Source organism: Balaenoptera physalus (assembly GCF_965194825.1).
Source record: "Balaenoptera physalus genome assembly, chromosome: 11".
Lineage (NCBI taxonomy): Eukaryota > Metazoa > Chordata > Mammalia > Artiodactyla > Balaenopteridae > Balaenoptera > Balaenoptera physalus.
The window spans coordinates 79092493-79118812 of NC_138896.1; the positions used below are offsets into that span (position 1 = coordinate 79092493).

Below are 26320 nucleotides of genomic sequence, written 5' to 3' on the forward strand. Positions count from 1 at the left end.
ATAATTTTTTAAAATTGAGCAAAGTAGTATGGAATAAAACCTGGCAAGTTATGTTGTGATAAGTTTTATGGAAAGTGAAACATATCTACCAACTTTGGGTGACTTTGACTTAATTTCACAATCCATTTTTTTTTAAATTCTTTTTTAAAAATGTTTTGGCCATCTCGCATGGCATGTGGGATCTTAGTTCCCTGACCAGGGATTGAACCCACACACCCTGCACTGGAAGCAGGAATCTTAACCACGGGACCATCAGGGAAGTCCCTCACAATCCATCTTTAATGTTGCCTCTACCTTCCTCCTCACCTCATCTCCACCCTCCACCAAAAGGCCTCATATTCCTTTTATTCTTCCTTAAGGAGACTTTTTCTTCATTTCCCTCTCTCTCAAGTCTACCCTATTTTTCTTGTCTCCAGTATTCAGTGGATTGGGCTTAAAATTTTCAAAGTTTAAAGGAAATGAGGATATTAATTAGTTAGTTTAAAGACTATACTCAGTAGTCTTGGATTTTGGTTACAAATATACCACACAGAGAGTTGATAGAGCTGATGGCACCTGAGAAGGGAGAAAAGATGTTTTCTCATTCTCAAAGGCCATCATCCAGTTTTTCAGGGATGTAATTAACAGATATGGAAAATAAAATGGGCTGGATCAAAGAAAACATGGCAACTGGAAACAACACAAATGTCCATTTACAGTAGAATTGATGGCATATTCATATACTGGAGTGCTATGCTATAATAAACTAGGACTATGGGCTTCCCTGGTGGCGCAGTGGTTGAGAATCTGCCTGCTAATGCAGGGAACACGGGTTCGGGCCCTGGTCGGGGAGGATCCCGCATGCCGCGGAGCGACTGGGCCCGTGAGCCACAATTGCTGAGCCTGCGCGTCTGGAGCCTGTGCTCCGCAGCGGGAGAGGCCGCGATGGTGAGGGGCCCGTGCATCGCGATGAAGAGTGGCCCCCGCTTGCCGCGACTGGAGGGGGCCCTCGCACAGAAACGAAGACCCAACACACCAACACAGCCATAAATAAATAAATAAATTTAAAAAAAATAAAATAAAATAAACTAGGACTATATGCAAAATATGGATGAATTTCATAATGACGAAAGAATAAAAACACAAAAAATACATGTAATATGATATCTTCCATATAAACTTACCATGGGCAAAACTAAAATATATTATTTAAGGATGCATACATAGGTGGTAACTATAATGAAAAGCAAGAAATGTCAGGATAATAGTTCCCAATAAAGAAGGGAGAAGATTACGGTTGGAAAGAGGCACATGGGTGGCTTCTGGAATACTGCAAAATTCTGTTAATCTAGGTAGTTATTAAGTTATAATTACCTATAAATCTGTACATATATGCTTTACATGATTTTTGTATTATATTACACTTTTTAATGGAATATTTTAAACGTACAAAAGTAGGTAAAATGTACCCATTTTCCAGCTTCAACCATTATGGACTCATGGCCAATCTTGTTTTCTCTATACCTCTAACCACTCCCCTTCTGTTTTATTTTTACAAAAATCCCAAGCATCATATCATTTCCTCTACATATATGTGTAGTTCATAATTTATTTCTCCCAAATAGGCATATTATTCACAACTATAGTATGTCATAATTGACAAAAAGTCCAGGGGTAGATCACTAAACCTAAAAGTAAATTTTTATATAGTTACGTAAGCCATCCAGAAATTATAAAATTCTAGAAAATTTCACAGCAAAATACTAGGCCTAAGAAGAGAGTCACTGTGAAACCCAATGAAACATGTTCCCAGCCTAGAGATTTAGGGTTTCCAGATGCTAAAAGTTATGGCCAGGATCAAAAAATTTAGCTGTTAGCTCATAGAATATTTATTGTGCCTATTCTCTGAAGAGCACTGTATTGAGATATATGGTAAAATACAAATGAAAGAGAATATACCATCACTGATTTTATGAAAGTAATAATGCATTTATGAATCCATTATGTATTTTTATAAACACACAAATACCAAATAAAGTATAAAGTATGCAAATTAGAAAAACGTACAATCATCTCATAGATACAGAAAAAGCATTTAATGAGATTGGTTCAAGATGGCAGAGTACAAGGACATGTTCTCACTCCCTCTTGCAGGAACACCAGAATCACAACTAACTGCTGAACAATCACCAACAGGAAGACACTGGAACTCACCAAAAAAGATACCCCACATCCAAAGACAAAGGAGAAGCCACAATGAGAAGGTAGGAGGGGCGCAATCACAATAAAATCAAATCCCATAACCGCTGGGTGGGTGACTCACAAACTGGAGAACAATTATACCACAGAAGTCCACCCACTGGAGTGAAGGTTCTGAGCCCCACATCAGGCTTCCCAACCTGGGGGTCTGGCAATGGGAGGAGGAATTCCTAGAGAATCAGACTTTGAAGACTAGCGGGATTTGATTGCAGGACTTTGATAGGACTGGGGGAAACAGAGACTCCACTCTTGGAGTGAACACACAAAGTGGTGTGCACATCAGGACCCAGGGGAAGGATCAGTGACCCCATAGGAGACTGAACAAGACCTACCTGCTAGTGTTGGAGGATCTCCTGCAGAGGCGGGGGGTGGCTGTGTCTCACCGTGAGGACAAGGACACTGGCAGCAAAAGTTCTGGGAAGCACTCCTTGGCATGGGCCCTCCCAGAGTCTGCCATTAGCCCCACCAAAGAGCCTGGGTAGGCTCCAGTGTTGGGTCACCTCAGGCCAAACAACCAACAGGGAGGGAAGCCAGCCCCACCTATCAGCAGACAAACAGATTAAAGTTTTACTGAGCTCTATCCACCAGAGCAACAGCCAGCTCTACCCACCACCAGTCCCTCCCATCAGGAAACTTGCACAAGCCTCTTAGATAGCCTCATCCACCAGAGGGCAGACAGCAGAAGCAAGTAGAACTACAATCCTCCACCCTGTAGAACAAAAACCACATTCACAGAAAGATAGACAAGATGAAAAGGCAGAGGGCTATGTACCAGATGAAGGAACAAGATAAAACCCCAGAAAAACAACTAAATGAAGTGGAGATAGGCAACCTTCCAGAAAAAGAATTCAGAATAATGACAGTGAAGATGATCCAGGACCTTGGAAAAAGAATGGAGGCAAAGATCGAGAAGATGCAAGAAATGTTTAACAAAGATCTAGAAGAATTAAAGAACAAACAAACAGTGATGAACAATACAATAACTGAAATGAAAACTACACTAGAAGGAATCAATAGCAGAATAACTGAGGCAGAAGAATGGATAAGTGACCTGGAAGACAGAATGGTGGAATTCACTGCTGCGGAACAGAATAAAGAAAAAAGAATGAAAAGAAATGAAGACAGCCTAAGAGACCTCTGGGACAACATTAAATGCAACAACATTTGCATTATAGGGGTCCCAGAAGGAGAAGACAGAGAGAAAGGACCCCAGAAAAGATTTGAAGAGATTATAGTCGAAAACTTCCCTAACATGGGAAAGGAACTAGCCACCCAAGTCCAGGAAGGGCAGAGAGTCCCAAACAGGATAAACCCAAAGAGAAACATGCCGAGACACATAGTAATCAAATTGGCAAAAATTAAAGACAAAAATCATTGAAAGCAGCAAGGGAAAAACGACAAATAACATACAAGGGAACTCCCATAAGGTTAACAGCTGATTTCTCAGCAGCAATTCTACAAGCCAGAAGGGAGTTGCATGACATATTTAAAGTGATAAAAGGGAAGAACCTACAACCAAGATTATTCTACCCGGCAAGGATCTCACTCAGATTCAACAGAGAAATCAAAAGCTTTACAGACAAGCAAAAGCTAAGAGAATTCAGCACCACCAAACCAGCTCTACAACAAATGCTAAAGGAACTTCTCTAAGTGGGAAACACAAGAGAAGGAAAGGACCTACAAAAACAAACCCAAAACAATTAAGAAAATGGTAATAGGAACATACATATAGATAATTACCTTAAATGTGAATGGATTAAATGCTCCAACCAAAAGACACAGGCTTGCTGAATGGAAACAAAAAGAAGACCCATATAAATGCTGTCTACAAGAGACCCACTTCAGAACTAGGGACACATACAGACTGAAAGTGAGGGGATGGAAAAAGATATTCCATGCAAATGGAAATCAAAAGAAAGCTGGAGTAGCAATACTCATATCAGATAAAATAGACTTTAAAATAAAGAATGTTACAAGAGACAAGGAAGGACACTACATAATGATCAAGGGATCAATCCAAGAAGGAGATATAACAATTATAAATATATATGCACCCAACATAGGAGCACCTCAATACATAAGGCAAATGCTAACAGCTATAAAGGAGGAAATCGACAGTAACACAGTAATAGTGGGGGACTTTAACACCTCACTTACACCAATGGACAGATCATCCAGACAGAAAATTAATGAGGAAACACAAGCTTTACATGACACAATAGACCAGATAGATTTAATTGATATTTATAGGACATTCCATCCAAAAACAGCAGATTACACTTTCTTCTCAAGTGCACACGGAACATTCTCCAGGATAGATCACATCTTGGGTCACAAATCAAGCCTCAGTAAATTTAAGAAAATTGAAATCATACCAAGCATCTTTTCTGACCACAAACTATGAGATTAGAAATCAATTACAAGGAAAAAAACGTAAAAATCACAAACACATGGACGCTAAACAATACATTACTAAATAACCAAGAGATCACTAAAGAAATCGAAGAGGAAATCAAAAAATACCTAGAGACAATGACAATGAAAACACGACGATCCAAAACCTATGGGATGCAGCAAAAGCAGTTCTAAAAGGGAAGTTTATAGCTATACAAGCCTACCTCAAGAAACAAGAAAAATCTCAAATAAGCAATGTAACCTTACACCTAAAGGAACTACAGAAAGAAGAACAAATAAAACCCAAAGTTAGCAGAAGGAAAGAAATCATAAAGATCAGAGCAGAAATAAATGAAACAGAAACAAAGAAAACAATAGCAAAGATCAATAAAACTAAAAGCTGGTTCTTTGAGAAGATAAACAAAATTGATAAACCTTTAGCCAGACTCATCAAGAAAAAGAGGGAGAGGACTCAAATCAATAAAATTAGAAATGAAAAAGGAGAAGTTATAACAGACACCGCAGAAGTACAAAGCATCCTAAGAGACTACTACAAGCAACTCTATGCCAATAAAATGGACAACCTGGAAGAAATGGACAAATTCCTAGAAAGGTATAACCCTCCAAGACTGAACCAGGAAGAAATAGAAAATATGAACAGATCAATCACAAGTAATGAAATTGAAATTGTGATTGATAATCTTCCAACAAACGAAAGTCCAGGACCAGATGGCTTCACAGGTGAATTCTATCGAACATTTAGAGAAGAGCTAACACCCATCCTTCTCAAACTCTTCCAAAAAATTGCAGAGGAAGGAACACCCCGAACTCATTCTATGAGGCCACCATCACCCTGATACCAAAACCAGACAAAGATACTACAAAAAAAGAAAATTACACACCAATATCACTGATGAATATAGATGCAAAAATCCTGAACAAAACACTAGCAAACAGAATCCAGCAACACATTAAAAGGATCATACACCATGATCAAGTGGGGTTTATCCCAGGGATGCAAGGATTCTTCAATATATGCAAATCAATCAATGTGATACACCATATTAACAAATTGAAGAATAAAAACCATCTGATCATCTCAATAGATGCAGAAAAAGCTTCTGACAAAATTCAACACCCATTTATGATAAAAACGCTCCAGAAAGTGGGCACAGAGGGAACCTACCTCAACATAATAAAGCCCATATATGACAAACCCACAACAAACATCATTCTCAATGGTGAAAAACTGAAAGCATTTCCTCTAAGATCAGGAACAAGACAAGGATGTCCACTCTCATGGCTATTATTCAACATAGTTTTGTAAGTCCCAGCCACGGCAATCAGAGAAGAAAAAGAAATAAAAGGAATACAAATTAGAAAAGAAGAAGTAAAACTGTCACTGTTTGCAGATGACATGATACTATACATAGAGAATCCTAAAGATGCCACCAGAAAACTACTAGAGCTAATCAATGAATTTGGGAAAGTTGCAGGATACAAAATTAATGCACAGAAATATCTTGCATTCCTATACACTAATAATGAAAAATCTGAAAGAGAAATTAAGGAAACACTCCCATTTACCACTGCAACAAAAAGAATAAAATACCTAGGAATAAACCTACCTAGGGAGACAAAGGACATGCATGCAGAAAACTATAAGACACTGATGAAAGGAATTAAAGATGATACCAACAGATGGACAGATATACCATGTTCTTGGATTGGAAGAATCAATATTGTGAAAATGACTATACTACCCAAAGCAATCTACAGATTCAATGCAATCCCTATCAAATTACCAATGGCATTTTTTACAGAACTAGAACAAAAAATCTTAAAAGTTGTATGGAGACACAAAAGACGCCGAATAGCCAAAGCAGTCTTGAGGGGAAAAAACGGAGCTGGAGGAATCAGACTCCCTGACTTCAGACTATACTACAAAGCTACAGTAATCAAGACAATATGGTACTGGCACAAAAACAGAAATACAGATCAATGGAACAGGACAGAAAGCCCAGAGATAAACCCACGTACCTATGGTCAACTAATCTATGGCAAAGGAGGCAAGGATATACAGTGGAGAAAAGACAGTCTCTTCAATAAGTGGTGCTGGGAAAACTGGACAGCTACATGTAAAAGAATGAAATTAGAACACTCCCTTACACCATACACAAAAATAAACTCAAAATGGATTAGAGACCTAAATCTAAGACTGGACAGTATAAAACTCTTAGAGGAAAACATAGGAAGAACACTCGTTGACATAAATCACAGCAAGATCTTTTTTGATCCACCTCCTAGAGTAATGGAAATAAAAACAAAAATAAACAAATGGGACCTAATGAAACTTAAAAGCTTTTGCACAGCAAAGGAAACCATAAACAAGACGAAAAGACAACCCTCAGAATGGGAGAAAATATTTGCAAATGAATCAACGGACAAAGGATTAATCTCCAAAATATATAAACAGCTCATGCAGCTCAATATTAAGAAAACAAACAACCCAATCAAAAAATGGGCAGAAGACCTAAACAGACATTTCTCCAAAGAAGACATACAGATGGCCAAGAGGCACATGACAAGCTGCTCAACATCACTAATTATTAGAGAAATGCAAATCAAAACTACAATGAGGTATCACCTCACACCAGTTAGAATGGGCATCATCAGAAAATCTACAAACAACAAATGCTGGAGAGGGTGTGGAGAAAAGGGAACCCTCTTACACTGTTGGTGGGAATGTAAATTGATATAGCCACTATGGAGAACAGTATGGAGGTTCCTTAAAAAACTAAAAATAGAATTACCATATGACCCAGCAATCCCACTACTAGGCATATACCCTGAAAAAACCATAATTCAAAAAGACACATGCATCCCAATGTTCATTGCAGCACTATTTACAATAGCCAGGTCATGGAAGCAACCTAAATGCCCATCGACAGATGAATGGATAAAGAAGATGTCGTACATATATACAATGGAATATTACTTAGCCATAAAAAGGAATGAAATTAGGTCATTTGTAGAGACATGGATGGACCTAGAGACTGTCATACAGAGTGAAGTAAGTCAGAAAGAGAAAAACAAGTATCGTATATTAACGCATGTATGTGGAACCTAGAAAAATGGTACAGATGAACTGGTGTGCAGAAATTGAGGCACAGAAGTAGAGAACAAACGTATGGACATCAAGGGGAGAAAGCGGCCGGGGGTGGTGGGGGTGGTGTGATGAATTGGGAGATTGGGATTGACATGTGTACACTGATGTGTATAAAATGAATGACTAATAACAACCTGCTGTATAAAAAAATAAATAAAATTAAATTTAAAAAAAAGCATTTAACAAAATCTATCACTCTTTTGTGGTAATAACACTTAACAAACCAGGAATAGTAGCCAATGTCCTCAACTTGATAAAGAGTATCTAGGAAAAATCTACAACTAATATTATATTTAATGGTTTAAAATATAATGTTTTCCCTCTAAGATCAAGAACAAAAAGGGTATCCACTCTCACTACTTCTACTCAACATTATACCAGGGGTACTAGCCAGGGAAATTAAGCAAAAAAAATAAATAAGAGGCATCCATATTAAAAAGGAAGAAATAAGACAATCTCTACTTCCAAATGACATATATAGAAAACCCTAAACAATATACACACATACAGATAAAACTATGAAGATTAATAAAGTTCAACAAGTTTGCAGGATATAAGACCAATATACAAAAATCAATTGTATTTCTAGACATTAGCAATCAACAATACAAAAATGAAATTAAGAAAACAATTCCATTTATAACATCTTCAAAAAATAGAATACTTAGCAATTATATTTTATGAAACAAGTACAAGACTTATAGAACACAAAAATGTTGGGGGAAAATGGAAAAGCACTGTATGCTGGACTGAAATGATACAGACCAGCCTCCCTGTAACCTATTAGAAATATGCTCTATTATGTTCAAGAATGTAAAATAAAATATGAACATAATAAAGCAAAAATAATATTTACAAAAAACTTGGGAAAATACAATATCTGAAACGAAAAAGTTACTTAATATGAGTAACAGCAGTTTAACACCAGAGAAGAAAGGATAAACGTATTTAATATTTTATTTATTTATTTATTTTTATTTATTATTTTTGGCTGCGTTGGGTCTTCAATGCTGTGCACGGGCTTTCTCTAGTTGTGGCGAGCAGGGGCTACTTTTCGTTGCAGTGCGTGGCCTTCTCATTGTAGTGGCTTCTCTTGTTGTGGAACACGGGCTCTAGGCACGCAGGCTTCAGTAGTTGTGGCTCGAGGGCTCAGTAGTTGTGGCTCACAGGCTCTAGAGCAGAGGCTCAGTAGTTATGGCACACGGGCTGAGTTGCTCCACGGCATGTGGGATCTTCCTGGACCAGGGCTTGAACCTGTGTCCCCTGCATTGGCAGGTGGATTCTTAACCACTGCACCACCAGGGAAGCCCTTAGTGTACTTAAAATGATGCAAAAGAACTATCCAAAATGAAGCATAGAGAGAAGAAACTGAAAACTCTGAACAGAACTTCAGTAACCTCTGGAATAATATCAAACAGTCTAATACACATGAAATTGGAATTCCAGAATTGGGGGAAGTAGGCAAACAAAAAAAATTTAAGTAATAATGTCTGAATATTTTCCAAGTTTGATAAGAGCTAAACAGACCTAAGAATGTCAACAGTATTTCTTCTCAAACAAAATAAATACAAAAGAAACAATATAAAAGCACTTCACAATCAACTAGCTGAGAAGCAATGAAAAAGAGAAAATCTTAAAAGAAGCCAGATTTTAAAAATTACAGAAAGAAACTCAGAAAACACTTCCAGCATGACAACATGAGGAGCTCTGTGGACCTGCTCCCCAGTGAAACTGGTGAAAATTATTTTAAAAACAAGCATTTAATTTAAAGCCTCTGAAAATGGTCATAAGAGTACACAGAAAATGAAGAAACATCTATTCACGAAAATCTATGAATATTTGGTAAGAAAAGTGAGAATCTGTGGTATTTGAACCTGGATTGCTCCCTCCCTCCGTATTCCCAGCTCAGCAAGGTTGAAACTCCACTCCAGATAAGTGCGCTCAAGAACACAGGGCTATCTTTCCACACAGGTTCCAGCTGGAGGGCTTAAACAGCTGTTGATAAAGCTACGTTCTTGGTGAGTACAATTAGAAGGTGGGGACTCTCTTGTTCCACCCAGATACCACTCATGGAAGGGAAGGTCTACCTTGGTCATGGTACCACTGAGAATACTGAGACATCAATCACACTTTCCCTGGCTGGTAAGGTGGTGCTTCCATATCAGAAGAAAGACAGGAAAACCTCAGGTTACTGCTCTCCACTCCACTGAGGGTTCAACCCCTTCAGTGGGGTTGTCACTGAGAGAAGCATGTCACTATCCCCATTCCCAGCTCCAGGGCCTTGGCTCAGAGATTTTGCCTGGAAGTGAAGGGGAAGCAGGTCAGAGGTAAAATAGATACCTCCTAATCTTTTCCCAAAGGAATTGACTTCATTTGCAATAGAGCATGGAAAAGTTCAAGCCTAAGTGTGCCCTCAAAAACATTGGAGGTTGTGGTAGGGAGCAACTGTGAGGAAGATTCAGGAATTTGGTGAAGATTTGGGCTAAATCACAGACTGGCTAGTTTGAGGGAGAGAGCCAGGGAAGGAGACTGCTGGTAGAAGCCCTCCTAGGGTAGAATAACTATCAAACACTGACCCTGGGAACTGCTCTTTCAAGGGAGTCTGAATTTGATTAATCAGTAGAGCAATTTATACCTCCATGGCATTGTTGAAAACAATACAGCAATTAGCCAACAAAAAGTGAAAACTAACAGCTATGTGTGGCCAGAGAAAGAGAGAAGAAAGCCATTTGAAAGCATGGCCTCCCAGGATGACTTTGGGCACACCAAAAGCTGTGGCTCCTGGAGGAGCAACATCAAAGGCTTAACACTTCAGAGGGTGGGGGAGAGAAACAGGCTTCACTAAAATAATCTACCCAGTCACTAAACAAATAAACAAGCAAATAAAAATAACAAACAGGAAGGGGGAACAGGGCCTAGAGTTGCTACAATATATTATCTAAAATGTTCAGATTCCAACAGGAAATTATGAGACATACAAAGAAACAAGAAAGTAGGACCCATACACTGGTTTTAAAAAATGCAGGCAATAGAAACTGCCTGTCAGCCACAACCAAAAACAATCGAATTTAACAGAAAAAAACTTGAAAGTTGCCATTACAAATACATTCAAAGAATTAAAGGAAATCATGCTTAAAGAAGTAAAGCAAGGTACAATGACCATGTCTCATCCGATAGATGAAAGGTTTAGAAATTACAAAAAAAAAAAAGAACTAAATGGAAATTTTGGAGTTGAAAAGTACAATAACTGAAATGGAAAATTCTCTAGAGTGGCTCAACAGTAGATTTGAACTGACAGAAGAAAGAATTAACAAACTTGAAGGTAGATTGATAGAATTTATGCAATCCAAAGAACAAATGGAAAAAAAAATGAAGAAAAAAACAGAGCCTCTGTTAAATATGGGACATGATTAAGTGGACCAATGCATGTGTAATGAGAGTATCAGAAGGAAGCACAAGAGAGAGAGAAAGAAGCACAAAAAATATTCAAGACCACAATAGCTGAAAGATTCCCAAACTGATTGAAAAACACCAATCTACACATCCAGTAGTTCAAAGCACTTTAAGATAAATGCAAAGAGATTCAGAAACAGACAAATGATAGTAAAAATACAGAAAGCCAACGACAAGGAGAAAATCTTGAATCAGCAAGAGTTAAAAACTGTCAACCAAGAATTCTAAATCCAGAAAAGCTATCTTTCAAAAATGAAGATAAAATAAAGATATTTCCAGATATACAAAAACTGAGAGAATTTTTTAAGCAGACCTGTCCTATAAGAAATACTAATGGGACTTCCTCAGGTTGAAAGCAAGTAACCCCAGATGGTGATTCAAATCCATAAGGAAAAACAAAGAGTACCAGTAAAACAAATTATGTAATTATAAAAGATAGTGTAACTACATATTTTTCTCCCTCTTTCTCTTAACCAATATTAAAAAGAGTTGTATAAAATAATATGTATAATACACATCATATATATTATATCTATATTATATATAATGTATAAAATAACATGTATAATAATGTATTGTTGGGCATCTAACATACAGAAATGTAAATATATTTTAAACATAAATGTAAGAGTACAAAGAAGAAAGGTGGAGGCAAAGCTGTACTGGGCTAAGGAAATGACTACAGATGGTAAAGTAATAATTATAACAATGTATTGTTGGGTTTGTAACATTAATATATGTAATATGTATAACAATAATACCACAAAAAGGGGGAAAGGGTATAGAGCTATATAGGAATAATGTTTCTATATCTCACCGGAATTAAGCTAGCATAAATCTGAAGTTATTTAAATTAGGCTTCTCTCATAAGCCCTAGAATAAACACTAAAAAAACTTTAAAAATTGATAAAAATCATTAAAGAAATGTAATTGCTTCATTAGAAAATATTCATTTAATGTAAAAGAAAGCAGTAAAAGAGGAAGAATAGAAGAACAAAAAAGACATGAGACATATAGAAAACAAAAAGTAAAATAGCAGACAGAAATACAACTATATTAATAATGTTAAAAGTGAATAAATGACCGGGACTTCCCTGGCAGTCCAGTGGTTAGGACTCCACACTTCCACTGCAGGGCGCAAGGCTTCGATCCCTGGGTGGGTAACTAAGATTCTGCAGGCCGTGCAGTGCAGCCAAAAAAAAAAAAGAAATTCAATTCAATCCTAATCAAAATCCCAGCTGGCTTCTTTATAGAAATTGATTTTGAAATGTACATGGAAATACAGAAAACATAGAGTATTCAAAATAATTTTGAAAAAGAAGAAAAAAGTAGAGAACTTATAATTAATACCTAATTTTGAAACTTACTGTAAAACTACAGAAATCAAGATTATGGTATTGGCATAAGAATAGATCTATAAATCAGTGGAAAAGAATAAAAAATCCAGAAATAGACCCACAAATATAGAGTCAATTGAATTTCAATAAAGATGCCAAGATAATTGAATGGGGAAAAGACGGTATTTTCTTTTTTTCTTTTTTTTGTTTTTGGCTGTGTTGGGTCTTTGTTGCTGCATGCAGGCTTTCTCTAGTTGTGGCGAGCAGGGGCTACTCTTCATTGACGTGTGCGGGCTTCTCAGTGCAGTGGTTTCTCTTGTTGTGGAGCACAGGCTCTAGGCGCGTGGACTTCAGTAGTTGTGGTGCACGAGCTCAGTAGTTGTGGCATGTGGGCGCTAGAGAGCACAGGCTTCAGTAGTTGCAGCGTGTGGGCTCAGAAGTTGTGGCTCATGGGCTCTAGGTGCGCGGGCTTCAGTAGTTGTGGCGCATGCGCTTAGATGCTCCGCAGCATGTGGGATCCTCCTGGACCAGGGATCAAACCCATGTCCCCTGCATTGGCAGGTGGATTCTTAACCACTGCGCCACCAGGGAAGTCCCAATGATGGTATTTTCAATCAATGATGTTGGTACAGCTTGATACCCACATGGAAAAAATCGAACCATGACTCATATTCCACACCATATGTTAAAATTATGTATGATGGGTAATGGACCTAAATGTAAAAGCTGAAACTATAAAACGTCTAGAAGAAAATATAGGCACAAATCTTTGTGACCATGGAGTAGGCAAACAAATAGATAGATAGGACCTTAAAAAGAATGAACCTTAAAAGAAAAAATTGATAGACTGGAATTCAATAGAATTTAAAATGCCTGCTCCTTAAAAGACATGGTTACAAAAAATGAAAAGTCAAGGCACATACTGGGAGAAAATATTGCAAAACATTTTGTAGATAAAAGACTTTTAGACAAAATATATAAAGACAGCTTAAAACTCAACAGTAAGAATTTTATAATAATATAGCCCAATAAAATAAATCCATTATAATTAAACAATAAGAATAAAAAACACAACTTAAAATATAAAAATTACTAGAACAGACACTTTATTTTTAAGAAGATACATGGGTGGAAAGTAATACATTAGAAGATGTTCAGCATTATTAGTCATCAGTGAAATACAAATTAAAACCACAATGAAACAACCAATGGGTCACTGAAGAAATCAAAGAGGAAATAAAAAAATACCTGGAGACAAATGAAAATAGAAACACAATGATCCAAAATATATAGGGAAAACAAACTTATGGTTACCAAAGGGGAAAGGGAATTGGGGGATAAATTGGGAGCTTGAGATTAGCAGATGCAAACTACTATATATAAATTAGATAAACAACAAGGTCCTACTGTAGAGCACAGGGAACTATATTCAATATCCTGCAATAAACAATAATGGAAAAGAATATGAAAAAGAGTATTTATATATATGTATAACTGAATCACTTTGCTGTACACCAGAAACTAATACAACATTGTAAATCAACTATATTTCAATAAAATATATATATATATGAGATACAGCAAAAGCAGTTCTAAGAGATAAATTATAGTGATACAAGCCTACCTCAGGAAACAAGGAAATCCTCAAATAAGCAATTTAACCTTACAGCTAAAGGAACTACAAAAAGAAAAACAAAATCTAAAATTAGTAAAAGGAAAGAAATAAAGATCAGAGTGGAAATAGAGATTTAAAAGTTAATAGAAAAGATCAGCGAAAACAAGAGTTGGTTCTTTGAAAAGATAAACAAAATTGATAAACCTTTAGCCAAACTCATTAAGAAAAGAAGAGAGAGGGCCCAAATAAATAAAATCAGAAATGAAAGAGAAGTTACAACTGACTCATAGAAATACAAAGGATCACATGGCATTGTTACCAACAATTATAAGACAATAAAATGGACAACCTAGAAGAAATGGACAAATTCTGAGAAATGTACAATCTACCAAGACTGAATAGGGTAAATATAAAATATGAACAGACCAATTACCAGTAAAGTAATTGAATCAATAATTTAAAAACTCCCAACAAACAAAAGTCTAGGACCAGACAGATTTGTAGGTAAATTCTACAAAACACTTGAGAGTTAACATCTATCCTCAAACTATTCCAAAAAATTGCAGAGGAAGGAATGCTTCCAAATTCATTACATGAGGCCAGCATCACCCTGACACCAAAACCAGAAAAAGACAACAGAAAAAAAGAAAATTACAGGCAAATATCACTGATGAACATAGATGCAAAAATCCTCAACAAAATATTATCAAACTGAATTCAACAATACATTAAAAGGATCATATACCATGATCAAGTGGGATTTATCCCAAGGATGCAAGGATGATTTAATAACTGCAAATCAATCAATGTGATACACCATATTAACGGAATGAAGAATAAAAACCATCTGATCATCTCAATAGGTGCAGAAAAAGCTTTTGGCACAATGCAAATTCCATTTATGATAGCAACTGTCAAAAAAATGTGTATAGAGGAAACATACTTCAACATAAAAAGGCTATATTACACAGCCAACGTCATACTCAATGGTGAAAAGCTGAAAGCATTTCCTCTAAGATCAGGAACAAGACAAGGATGCCCACTCTCACCACTTTTATTCAACATAGTATCGGAAGTCCTAGCCACAGCAGACAGACAAGAATAAGAAATAAAGGGCATCCAAATTGGAAAGGAAGAAGTAAAACTGTCACTGTTTGCAGATGACATGATAACCCATATAGAAAATCCTAAAGACACCACCAAAATAGCGTAAGAAGTAATAAATAAATTCAGGGAAGTTGCAGGATGCAAAATTAATATACAGAAATCTATTCTGTTTCTACATGTTACTAATGAACTATCAGAAGGAGAAGTTAAGAAAACAGTCCCATTTACAATTGCATCAAAAAGAATAAAATACCTAGTAATAAATCTAGCCAAGGATGTAAAAGACCTGTACTCTGAAAACTATAAGACATTGATGAAAGACATTGAATCAACACAAAAAAATGGAAAGATATACCAGGCTCATGAAGTAAAAGAATTAATACTGTTAAAATGACCATACTTCCCAAGGCAATCTACATATTCAGTGCAAGCCTACCAAAGCATCAATGGCATTTTTCATAGAACTAGAACAATTAATTCTAAAATTTGTATGGAAACACAAAATACCCCATATATTGTATCCTTAATTACCTACTCTTCAGCCATTTGGGGTTTATATGACGTTCTCTGAACACCTCTACTTTCGGCCTTTTCTTATGTTACATTTCCTCTCTTCTCCACCTATAAACATCTACTTCAAAGTCCAGCCCACTTTTCACTTTTTCTAGAAACCTCCACCAATTTCCGAAAGCAAAAGTAGTCATTCCTTCTTGTGAGCTTCCACAACACTTTGTCCCTATCTCCATTCTAGTACTAATCTCAATATATTACAGTTGTTATTTCGATATCTGGCTTCCATGCCAAATACAAGCTCTTGAGGATAATGCTTATGTATTATTTATTTTTGCATCACCAAAATCTTGCTATGTCTCTGAATGTGATGGAAGATATTTTTGTTGAATCAATGAATGAGTTAAATGAATGACTAGGGAAATTATTAGATGAACATATGAGTTTACTAAAATGACGTTTTGAATAAGAAATTCTGTTAACTTAGACTGAAGCATTTATTTTTTAGAATAAAAAGATCTTAATTTTAAAAAGAAATTCACAGACATTAATGAAAAACAGAATTAACACTTACCTCTGTGTATTCATCAAAAGTATGATCTTCTGCCTGAAAAGTCTCTATCAGCTTAACTGCAGTCCCATCAAGGAGCCAATTGTATTTTTCAACTGAAAATTAATAATCTAATTTAAATCTCAGTAACACCCTCTTAAAAAGGTAAAGTGCTTTTTTATATAGTCATAGAATGGAGTAGCCTATTCAATTAAATGTTATTAATAGACTATTAACATACACTAATAGGAACAGACAAAATAACATAAAATAGACTTAATAAGCAAACCAGGTTAAATGCAGACTTTTAAAATAAAGATAATAGGGTATGTAAAATAACTTAGAGGTACAGATAAGCCAGTCAATAAAAGGTTTTGGTTAATAGAATGTCAAATAACAACTATCTATCCTGAGCCCATAACACACTTGAGGAGGCTACTGAGCTGCAGACTCTTCAAAACTATTCTTAGAAATTACCTTGCTTTTGCCCTTGATTTAACTTTCTCCTTATGCCAACAACTCTTCTCTCTACATTTTGGCTTAATGACCCTGCTCCAGTTAACATTCACCCTTTGGACTGAACAACAGAATTCAAGTTTCTTGGGTTTGATCCATGACTCTGCCAAAAGCCATGCCTATGCTCACTTCTGGCTCTCTGCTCTTTCATGACAGATCCAGACAACCAAATAACTGACCAAATTCTAGTAAAAATAAAATGGCATTCTTTTATGACAAAAAAAGAGATATAATATTATGTGTCATATATACCATATGTCTCATAATGTTTTCTTGCACCTTCTAAGTTATGATGTACTGCCACCTTCAGTGTATCAAGAGCCCATTGTAACACATGTTCAGGAAGTTCTGCGTCAAGATTCACAATTGTTGAAGTTCCTGATAGCCAAGAGGGTACTGTTTGGACATTCTAACATAAATAAAAATGACAATTCATGAAATAAATATCTGTGCAATTGATCTATATGTAGATCTTATACTATACTTTTAAAAATTCATTTCAGATTTCAGTGGTCCAAGAAAAGATAACTTGATGCAAAATAATGATTTAAAATTGTCTGTAGTCTAATATATAACCTTAGTTGGGTTAGTTTTCTATCATTCAACAAATATTTATTGAGGAACTATGTTGAAGTGATTATACTAGAAAGCTCTAGAAAGAACAAACATGACTTGGATCTTGTCCTTAAGAAGTTCACAACTCAGTAGGGAACATGAGACATGCACAAAAATATCAATTCATAACTGCAATAAAAGTTATAAGAAGAAAAAAGTCATCTCAAGCCAGGAAACTTTCTCAAAGAGAAAGCACTTTTAACTTAAAATAACCTGGAGGATGGAAAGAAAACAACGAGTTATAACATTTTATGTACATATACACTTTATAGACCTTCAAGTCAATTTAAAAGTTCGAAAAAGGGCCATATAAAGAAACCCAATGCGCAGAGTCACAGATGTAGAAAACAAACTTATGGTTACCAGGGGGTAAGGGGGAGGGAGGGATAACTTGAGAGATTGGGATTGATATATACACACTACTATATATAAAATAGATAACTAATAAGGACCTATAGGGAACTCTACTCAATACTCTGTAATGGACTATATGGGAAAAGAATCTTAAAAAAAGACTGGGTATGTGTGTATGTATAACCGATTCACTTTGCTGTACACCTGAAACTAATGCAACATCGTAAACCAACTATACTCCAATAAAAATTTTTTTAAAAAAGAAACCCAATGGATAAGAATAAAGAAATACCTGCAGAGCTTCAGTTATTCGCTCAACCAAACCCAAAACAACATCTTCCAAATCTTGAAAAGTAGGATAAAATTCCATTTTATCATCATCAAACGTCAATTCCATCTTAAATATTGGCAGCCCTCGTTGATCTTCTTGGTCAAAGAGTTTTACAAATCCTTCTACAGTTCTCTTTAAGAGCTCTTTTAGCTGCATGATGCCATAAGTTATTATTACTTTAGAAAGTACAAATTGAACCTTTAACTATAATCAGTAAGCTATTGCCTATAATTAATTCACTCTACCAATCCATTTAGTCCTGAAAATTATCTTCATTCAGCACAATATGTTCTTAATAAATATAGTCTAAAATAAATAGGACAATATATACAAACTTTAATTTTTCTATAGAATATCAACAATCTTAAAATGGCAACTCAGAATCTTCTACATCCTTTAGTAATTCTGTCCCTGGTACAGAAAAAGTTCCGGAAGACCCAACAATATGGTAAAGACTGAGGGGAAGAGAGGCCTGAAACCTAAGTTTGGGGGTGTCATGAGGTGACATGTATACGGGGCAAGGGACAGTAGTGTACTAGAGCTAGCTCCTACAATTATAAGAGCCAATTGTTAAACATTCAAGAATTTTGTGAGCCAGACACTAAACTCTTGGATGCTTGACAATCACCATGGTGGGAATATTTACCCCATGGAAATTGGCAAACACTACAAACCAGGGCTTTTTCTCCTGGGGTCAGATTTCCAGCACATCACTAGGTGAGAGTGAAGCCACTGGAACTTAGAAGTGTGCACTATAAGTTACCAAAGTATGAATAATGCTGTCTTATACAGAACCAACTATTAGATATTTAAGCAAGGTAGACAAACATATATCTAAATAATCTTCAAAACATTCCTCATCTCTTTACTTCTTATCATATAATCATAGTCCTCTTAAGAGGATAAAGGTAAAAAGGAAATCAATGTATATTCGTTACAGTATTACATACCAGATATATATATATATATATATACACATATATATGTGTATATATATATATGTATATATATATATATAAATTCCCTTTAAAAATGGCAAAATTCATGGAATCTTTGGAGGTCTTTACCAAAAGGAAAAGTTTTTATTCAAAACTATTTTTCTAGGATTACATTTCTACAATAGTAAAAATTCAAGGAACCCATAAAATAATTGTATAAAATTCATATTCTCTTTCTGTTTGTCATTTAAAGACGATCAATAACGTTTCGAACCAAGATTTGACTGAGAACAAAATGAAAATCAATTAACTTGTAATTTCACAAGTTCAAAAATATGTTCACTAGGATAGTACTTTTGTTAATTTACTCCAATAAAGCTATAGATAATTAGCTTATAGCCTTTAAGCATGATTCCAGTAATCAATCATAATATTGACACATACTTCTAGACTTACCTCTCATTTTATTTTTTATTTTTATTTTTTTTAGATTTTATTTATTTATTTATTTATTTATTTATTTATTTATTTATTTATTTATTGGCTGTGTTGGGTCTTCGTTGCTGCGCACAGGCTTTCTCTAGTCGCAGCAAGTGGGGGCTACTCTTCGTTGTGGTGCGCGGGCTTTTCACTGCGGTGGTTTCTCACTGCGGTGGCTTCTCTTGTTGTGGAGCAGGGCTCTAGGCACACAGGCTCAGTAGTTGTGACTCACCGGCTCTAGAGCACAGGCTCAGTAGTCGTGGCGCACGGGCTTAGTTGCTCCGCAGCATGTGGGATCTTCCCAGACCAGGGCTCGAACCCATGTCCCCTTCATTGGCAGGCAGATTCTTAACCACTGCTCCACCAAGGAAGCCCTTCCCTCTCATTTTTAGACTGCTTCCAGAAATGAAGCATTTTTCTGCTAAAGTTATTTAAACAAAATTATAGTAAAAGTCTTTCTTAATTTATTTCAAAATAATTATATAGCACTATATCTAAAGAAGATATATTTAAAATACTAAAGTAACTTCAATAACATTATCATTTAAAATATACAAAACCTATTTACCTGATTTGACATAAGTGTGGAAACACAGTTATAAAATGCATCCAGTTTCTCAGGTTTAATGCCTTCTAGTGACTCCTTCTTGGTAAAGAGACTTATAACCTTTGGATACCAAGTGTTCATTATCTTCTCTTCTGCCTTTCTAGCTTGTATTGATAAATCATTTTTCAATGATTCACAGTCAATTGGGCCTTTACCTCTATTTATGAGAAAAAAATGATTTAAAGCAAACAATAGATATTGGTCATGATGCAAAATTGTTGAAACAAGTAAGATAAATTAAAGAATTTTTTAACCTAAGAAAAGTCCTGAGTATTTATCAATCAGTTTTTTAAATTATATAGTCAAAATATAAAGACTCAAGCAGGAGACATTCAAATTTTAAATGTTAATTAATAAATATGGGATTTTACCTAATTCCAGTTAAGTCTAGCAAAACTGTATTGGCAAATGTTGTATAACCAAGGTCCAATAACATTTTCATAGTTGGATGAACAATGTACAAATTAGCTAATATTTGATTTCTTGTCTGCAGATAGTTAGAATGCCAAAGCTTAGAATAATCCAGGCCTCTGGAAAAGCAAAACATCATATCAAACAGGATTCAAATGATACATTCTAAATTTTAGGAAATAATATTTGTGACATGGAATTAGTATCAAAGTGAGAAGACTGGGGGTTGAGAAGAGAGAAATGTGCTCAGCAATGGGAAACTTAGGAGATAAGCATGTAATAAAAATACATCAAGAACTTAAGAGTTCATTATCTTCGGAGAGACCAGAGATCATTTGTGGGTAAGGCAGGCTGATGGGCCAGGCATGAGTTCCCTAACTTCCACTGTGCTCTGGCTCAGTTACCCTGGGTAGTGATAAACAAACTCAGTCCTTAGGATTGGGGAGAAGAGACGGAGAAATCTGTCTGGCATACTGCAAAGCTTACTTAAGGCCAAGTTGAGTTATACATCCATAAATGTTCCCACTAATTGCATAAGCAACAACTAGATAAGTTCAATGTAGAGGATACCTTTGGGGGAAAAAAAAAACAGTAGTACTATTTTTTTTTACATGTTTTCAAAACACTTTTGAGCTTCACAGTTGTAGCCTTGAATGTAAGACCAGTTTATTTTCAATCAGTTATCAAAACCTAGATACAGTACTGTTTTATAAAAATTTTACTTACACAGGGGATTCAGGTAAAGGGCCTCCTTCATCTTCAAGCCATTTAACCGGAGGTCTCACAAGAACACTCCTCACTAAAAAAAAAAAAAAATGTATATATATACATATATTTTATAGATAGATAGATAGATAGGTTAATACTTCTTGAAAATCCTTGCAAGACTTAACTGAAATCAAAGTTTCTAACTTTTGATAGTGGATAGTATAGTTTAATATTAATCAAAATGAGTATAAGAAAAAAATCCCTTATGTGAAACAAAATCATGCTCTTGGTGCTATTTCGGCCCTGCTTTGGAGGTGAATTCAGATACAGTAAAGCTTTAATAAGTTCTCAGTTTTTCTCATCCTATGTATTCAAAGGTCACTGGCATGGCCACTTAAAAAAATTAATCCAATTAAAAATTGCAAAGGTTAAATCCCTAATAAATCTCCCCAAACACATTAATATTTTCTTACAATCCTGTAAATAGTATAACTATAACCATAAAGACAAAGTAAAAAATTAAAAAGCTATTAAGCACATAAAAATTACAAAAAGTACCCTTAAAAACAGTGTCCTTAAATTACAAAGATTTGACTAGGTTATAGGCTCAAAGTTAAAACTTTAAAAATATCTAAGAAATACATATAGCTAAACATATAATGTTCAGTATTCATATTTCTACTTTCGATTGGGAGAGGTGGGGGAACAAGCAAGCTTGGCGTGTGTTAAATGCCACTTACCCAAATATCTCTTCATGCTTTTTTCAAAATCACTTGACACCTCATTTATGAGACTTTGAATGAGTTCTTCTCTTTCTTTCCCTTCCTTTAAAGACTCAGGTATCAGCATTAACATGTGATCCAGCCATTCCTGCTGAATAGGTACTATGGGACTACTCTCTACACATTGTTTCAAATACATATAGTTGAACTGAGAATGTAATAAGAAAAAATTAAATGTTCTAAATGGTGTAGCATTTCAATGATACATGTGAAATGTAGCATTTCAGAGTAAAAATATTATGAAAAATAACATGTTTTCAGAATAAAAATATTTTATCCAAAAGTACAACCTACAAAGAAACTATTTTATATTTTTATTTATGATGAGTTCTCTCCAAATTAATGTTCTTAGTATACTCTTCACTTTCTTAAGGCAAAACAAACATCCTTAATCTAACTTAACTATTCCTTCATTTAACAAATACTCATTAATTCAACAAATATTCAGGTATTGTTCCAAATGCTGAGGATATAGTAATAAACAAAACAGACAAAGCCCCACTCTCCTGGAGATACTATTCTGGTATAATAGCATCATAATATAATTTCATAAATTCTCCCATAACAATGAGTAGTCTGACAAAAATAGACATGAACAAATGGAAAGACAATACTTGATCTTGGTAAAGATATTTTAACATCATGAAAATTTAAAGTTGTCCCAAAATCAATTTAATGCAATACCAATAAAAATATCTACACACATTTTTAAGAAACTAGACAAGTAGAGACTAAAGTTCAAGTGGAAAAATAAATAGCCAAGAAATTCCTGAGAAAGAAAATTTATAAGGAAGAACTATCCCTAGGAGACATTAAAACATATTATAAAGTCTCCCTGATGAGAATAGTATGGTACAGGTACATGAATAGACAGATGACTGGGAAAAAAAAAATAGAAAGTCCAGAAATAGATCCAGTCCATAGGAAAATGTAGCATATGATAAATGTGGCACCCCAAATCACTGAAGCAAAGATAAAGATTTTAATAAATATTTCTGGGACAACTGGTTAGCCATTTGGAAAAAGATAAATTTAACACCTTTCTTCCAACATACACAAGAATAAATTCCAAATAGATCAGGAATTTAATTAAACTAAACAATAAAACTATACAAGGCCAGAAAAAAACTGATAAAATTCTTCTATAATTGAGCGTAGGGGAAGACTTTAAAACTATGATTCAAATTCCAGGTACAAAAAAGGAAAAAATGATTGACAAATTCTGACTCCATAAAATTAAAATGCTTGCATGTTTTAAAAACATCATAATAAAAAAGGTCAAAAGACTACTGACACTCTGGGAGAAAATATTTGCAAAGTATATCTCAAATAAAGGGGAAAGAATGCTTAAAAATTTAGGAGATGGGTGAAACTTGAGGACATTATGCTAAATGAAATAGGCCAATGACAAAAAGATAAACACTTTATGATTCCACTTATATGAGGTATCTACAGTAGTCAAATTCATAAAACAGAAAATAGAATGCCGCTTGCCAGGGACTAGGGGGAAAAGGAAATGGAGAGTTGTTTCATGAGTGTAGAGTTTCAGTTTTGCAATATGAAAATATTCTGGAGATTAGTTGCACAATGTGAAAATACTTAACACCACTGAACAGTACACTTTATTTATTTTTAATTAATTTATTTATATATTTTTGGCTGCATTGGGTCTTCATTGCTGTGCTCAGGCTTTCTCTAGTTGCCGGGGGCTGCTCTTCATTGCAGTGTGCGGGCTTCTCATTGCAGTGGCTCCTCTTGTTGCGGAGCACGGGCTCTAGGCATGCGGGCTTCAGTAGTTGTGGCACATGGGATCAGTAGTTGTGGTGCACAGGCTTAGTTGCTCCGCGGCATGTGGGATCTTCCGGGACCAGGGCTCGAACCTGTGTCCCCTGCATTGCCAGGCGGATTCTTAACCACTGCGCCACCAGGGAAGTCCTGAACAGTACATTTTAAAATAGTTAAGATGGTGGGACTTCCCTGGTGGTGCAGAGTAGGTTTCTCACATGTTATGGGTTAGCAATTTAAAAACAGTTTATGTGTATTCTAGAATTTAACAAAATCAGTAAATATACTGTGGTTCATAAAAGCTAGGTTTCTGACTGTGAGAGAAGGGAGCAACAAATAAGGAAAGAAGGAAGACTAGAATGAGCCCAGTGATATTAAATTGGAATAGGAGGCATAAGTATAAACTCATGGTTTTTAAGATAGACAGAGGAGAGAAGGAAGGATGGATAGATAGATAGATAGATAGATAGATAGATAGATAGATAGATAGATAGACAAACAGAAAGATAATTTCCTGGCTCTTTCTGCTGAGAGAACAAAGAAGAATTACATCTCAGGAACACAGCTAACACCCATGTCATGGTTTCTAAATACCATTCTCTACTAAAAAGAGGCAGGAATCCTTGGAGAAATGACTGACTCCAGGATTAGAATAGGAAAAGTACAGTAGAAGCCTGGAATATCTTACTGTATCAAAACATGAGATCTCAAAGAATGATGGGATAAGCTAAAAAGAATATAAGAGTCAATTTGAAGGGCTCCCACTGGCCAAATCTGGGGCAGCTGAACATCAAAATAAACCATAGTAGTAACACATTAAATTCAATAGCTAAAATAAGACTGTCCGTAAATAGTCCATACTGATATAAATGAATTAATGAATGAGGAAAGAAAGAAAGAGAGAGAGAAAGAAAGGAAAAGGATGAAGTTCTTCCTTACTACAAAATTCCAACTAAAAAATATACAAGGAATGGTGGGAAAATTACTATCTGGCAACCACCATAGTAATCATTGTTTCAGGCAAGAATATTAACATTATGGGGACAAGTGAACATATAGGAGAATTCTTTGTACTCTTTTTACAGTTTTCTATAAGTCTGAAATTATTTCGAAATAAAATATTTTTTTAAAGGAATGACCTGGTTGGACATTTTTTCTTTTGTCTCCTACTTAAAAATTTTTTTCAATTAGTTGCTCACTCCAAAATTCTTCTAGAGGGTCATTTTCTATGGCTATTCCACTAATATGCTGCTTGATCTTAAACATCCTGTGGTGGTCCCCAATCCCTCAACAGACTTACTCTGTCTAGTAATGAATCTGATCTTCTCCCCACTCTTTCTCTTCCCTCTCCCCCTAGGTGATTTCATCTAGTCCCGTGACTATAAATATCAACTATATATGTTGATGTGTTCTAAATCTGTATCTCTAGAACTCAGCTCTTCCTGAAATATCCAGCATAGCCAAAAGAGATCTCTTGATCTCCCAGCTCCTAAAACGTTCCTTCCTCAGTCTTAGCCATGTCAATAAACAGCACCAAATTAAGCTATAAAATATATATATTTGACCCTTACAATTGGAGTATACATTCTTCCATTAGCAAAGAGATATCTGACTTTTCTGAGTGAGACCATGTGTTTTCAAAGTCTTTTTTGAAAACTTCCTACTTTATGCCCTCACTGTGGTCTCTTCATACTTCTATCACACCTGTTGTATTTTACTGAACATAAGTGTTTATATTCATTAATTCATCAAGCATTTATTGAATATCCACTATTGGTAGTCAATACCATAGTTGTTAAAGACACAAAGATATTTAAGAAGAAACTCCTAGCCTCAAGACTAGAAAATACATCATTTTAATACATAAAAATATCAAAGGAATACCAAATACAATATGCTAAGAAAAATAATAAAAATGAACAATGTATAATAGGAGCAAAGAAGAAGTCATCTACCCAAACCCATAGAAATAGGGTAAGACTTCCTGGGGATGGTAACTGAGCTGAAATAGAGACAGCCAGGTAAGAAGAAGCATGGATGGTGAGGGGACGTGTGGGGCAAAAGCAGCGAGGTGAGAAACGTTATGTTTCCTCAAGGATGAATAAGAAAGTCCATGCTGGTGAAGCATAAAATATGATACAGAGCGTGGCGAGAGGAGAGGCAGGAGAATAGGTAGGAGTCATATTACAGAAAGCCTTGCATACACATTAAGATTTAATTCTGTAGGTTATGAGAAGCCACTGATGGCTATTGTAGTCAAGGCGAAAGAGGAAGTGCTGATCTAAAGCTAGGACAAAAAGAGGACTGATTGGAGAAATATTCGTAGCATTTGGGGACTAATTGTATGGCAGAGAGGGGGGAAAAAGAAGTTAAGACTCAGGTGTTTTAAGCATGAGTGACTGGGTAAATAGTGATAACTA

At 35.4% G+C, this 26320-nt stretch overlaps 1 protein-coding gene across 1 annotated transcript in view; it reads right to left on the minus strand.

The window, feature by feature from the left end:
- Positions 1–26320, minus strand: part of DNAH12 (dynein axonemal heavy chain 12) — a 235762-nt gene that overhangs the window by 168784 nt on the left and 40658 nt on the right. The window contains exons 6-12 of the mRNA XM_082412044.1: positions 22074–22263; positions 21352–21424; positions 20586–20744; positions 20176–20371; positions 18151–18339; positions 17142–17298; positions 16398–16489 (exon numbers count right to left, since the gene is read on the minus strand). Of these exons, the coding sequence (XP_082268170.1) occupies positions 16398–16489; positions 17142–17298; positions 18151–18339; positions 20176–20371; positions 20586–20744; positions 21352–21424; positions 22074–22263 (1056 nt within the window). The remainder of the gene's footprint in view (positions 1–16397; positions 16490–17141; positions 17299–18150; positions 18340–20175; positions 20372–20585; positions 20745–21351; positions 21425–22073; positions 22264–26320) is intronic.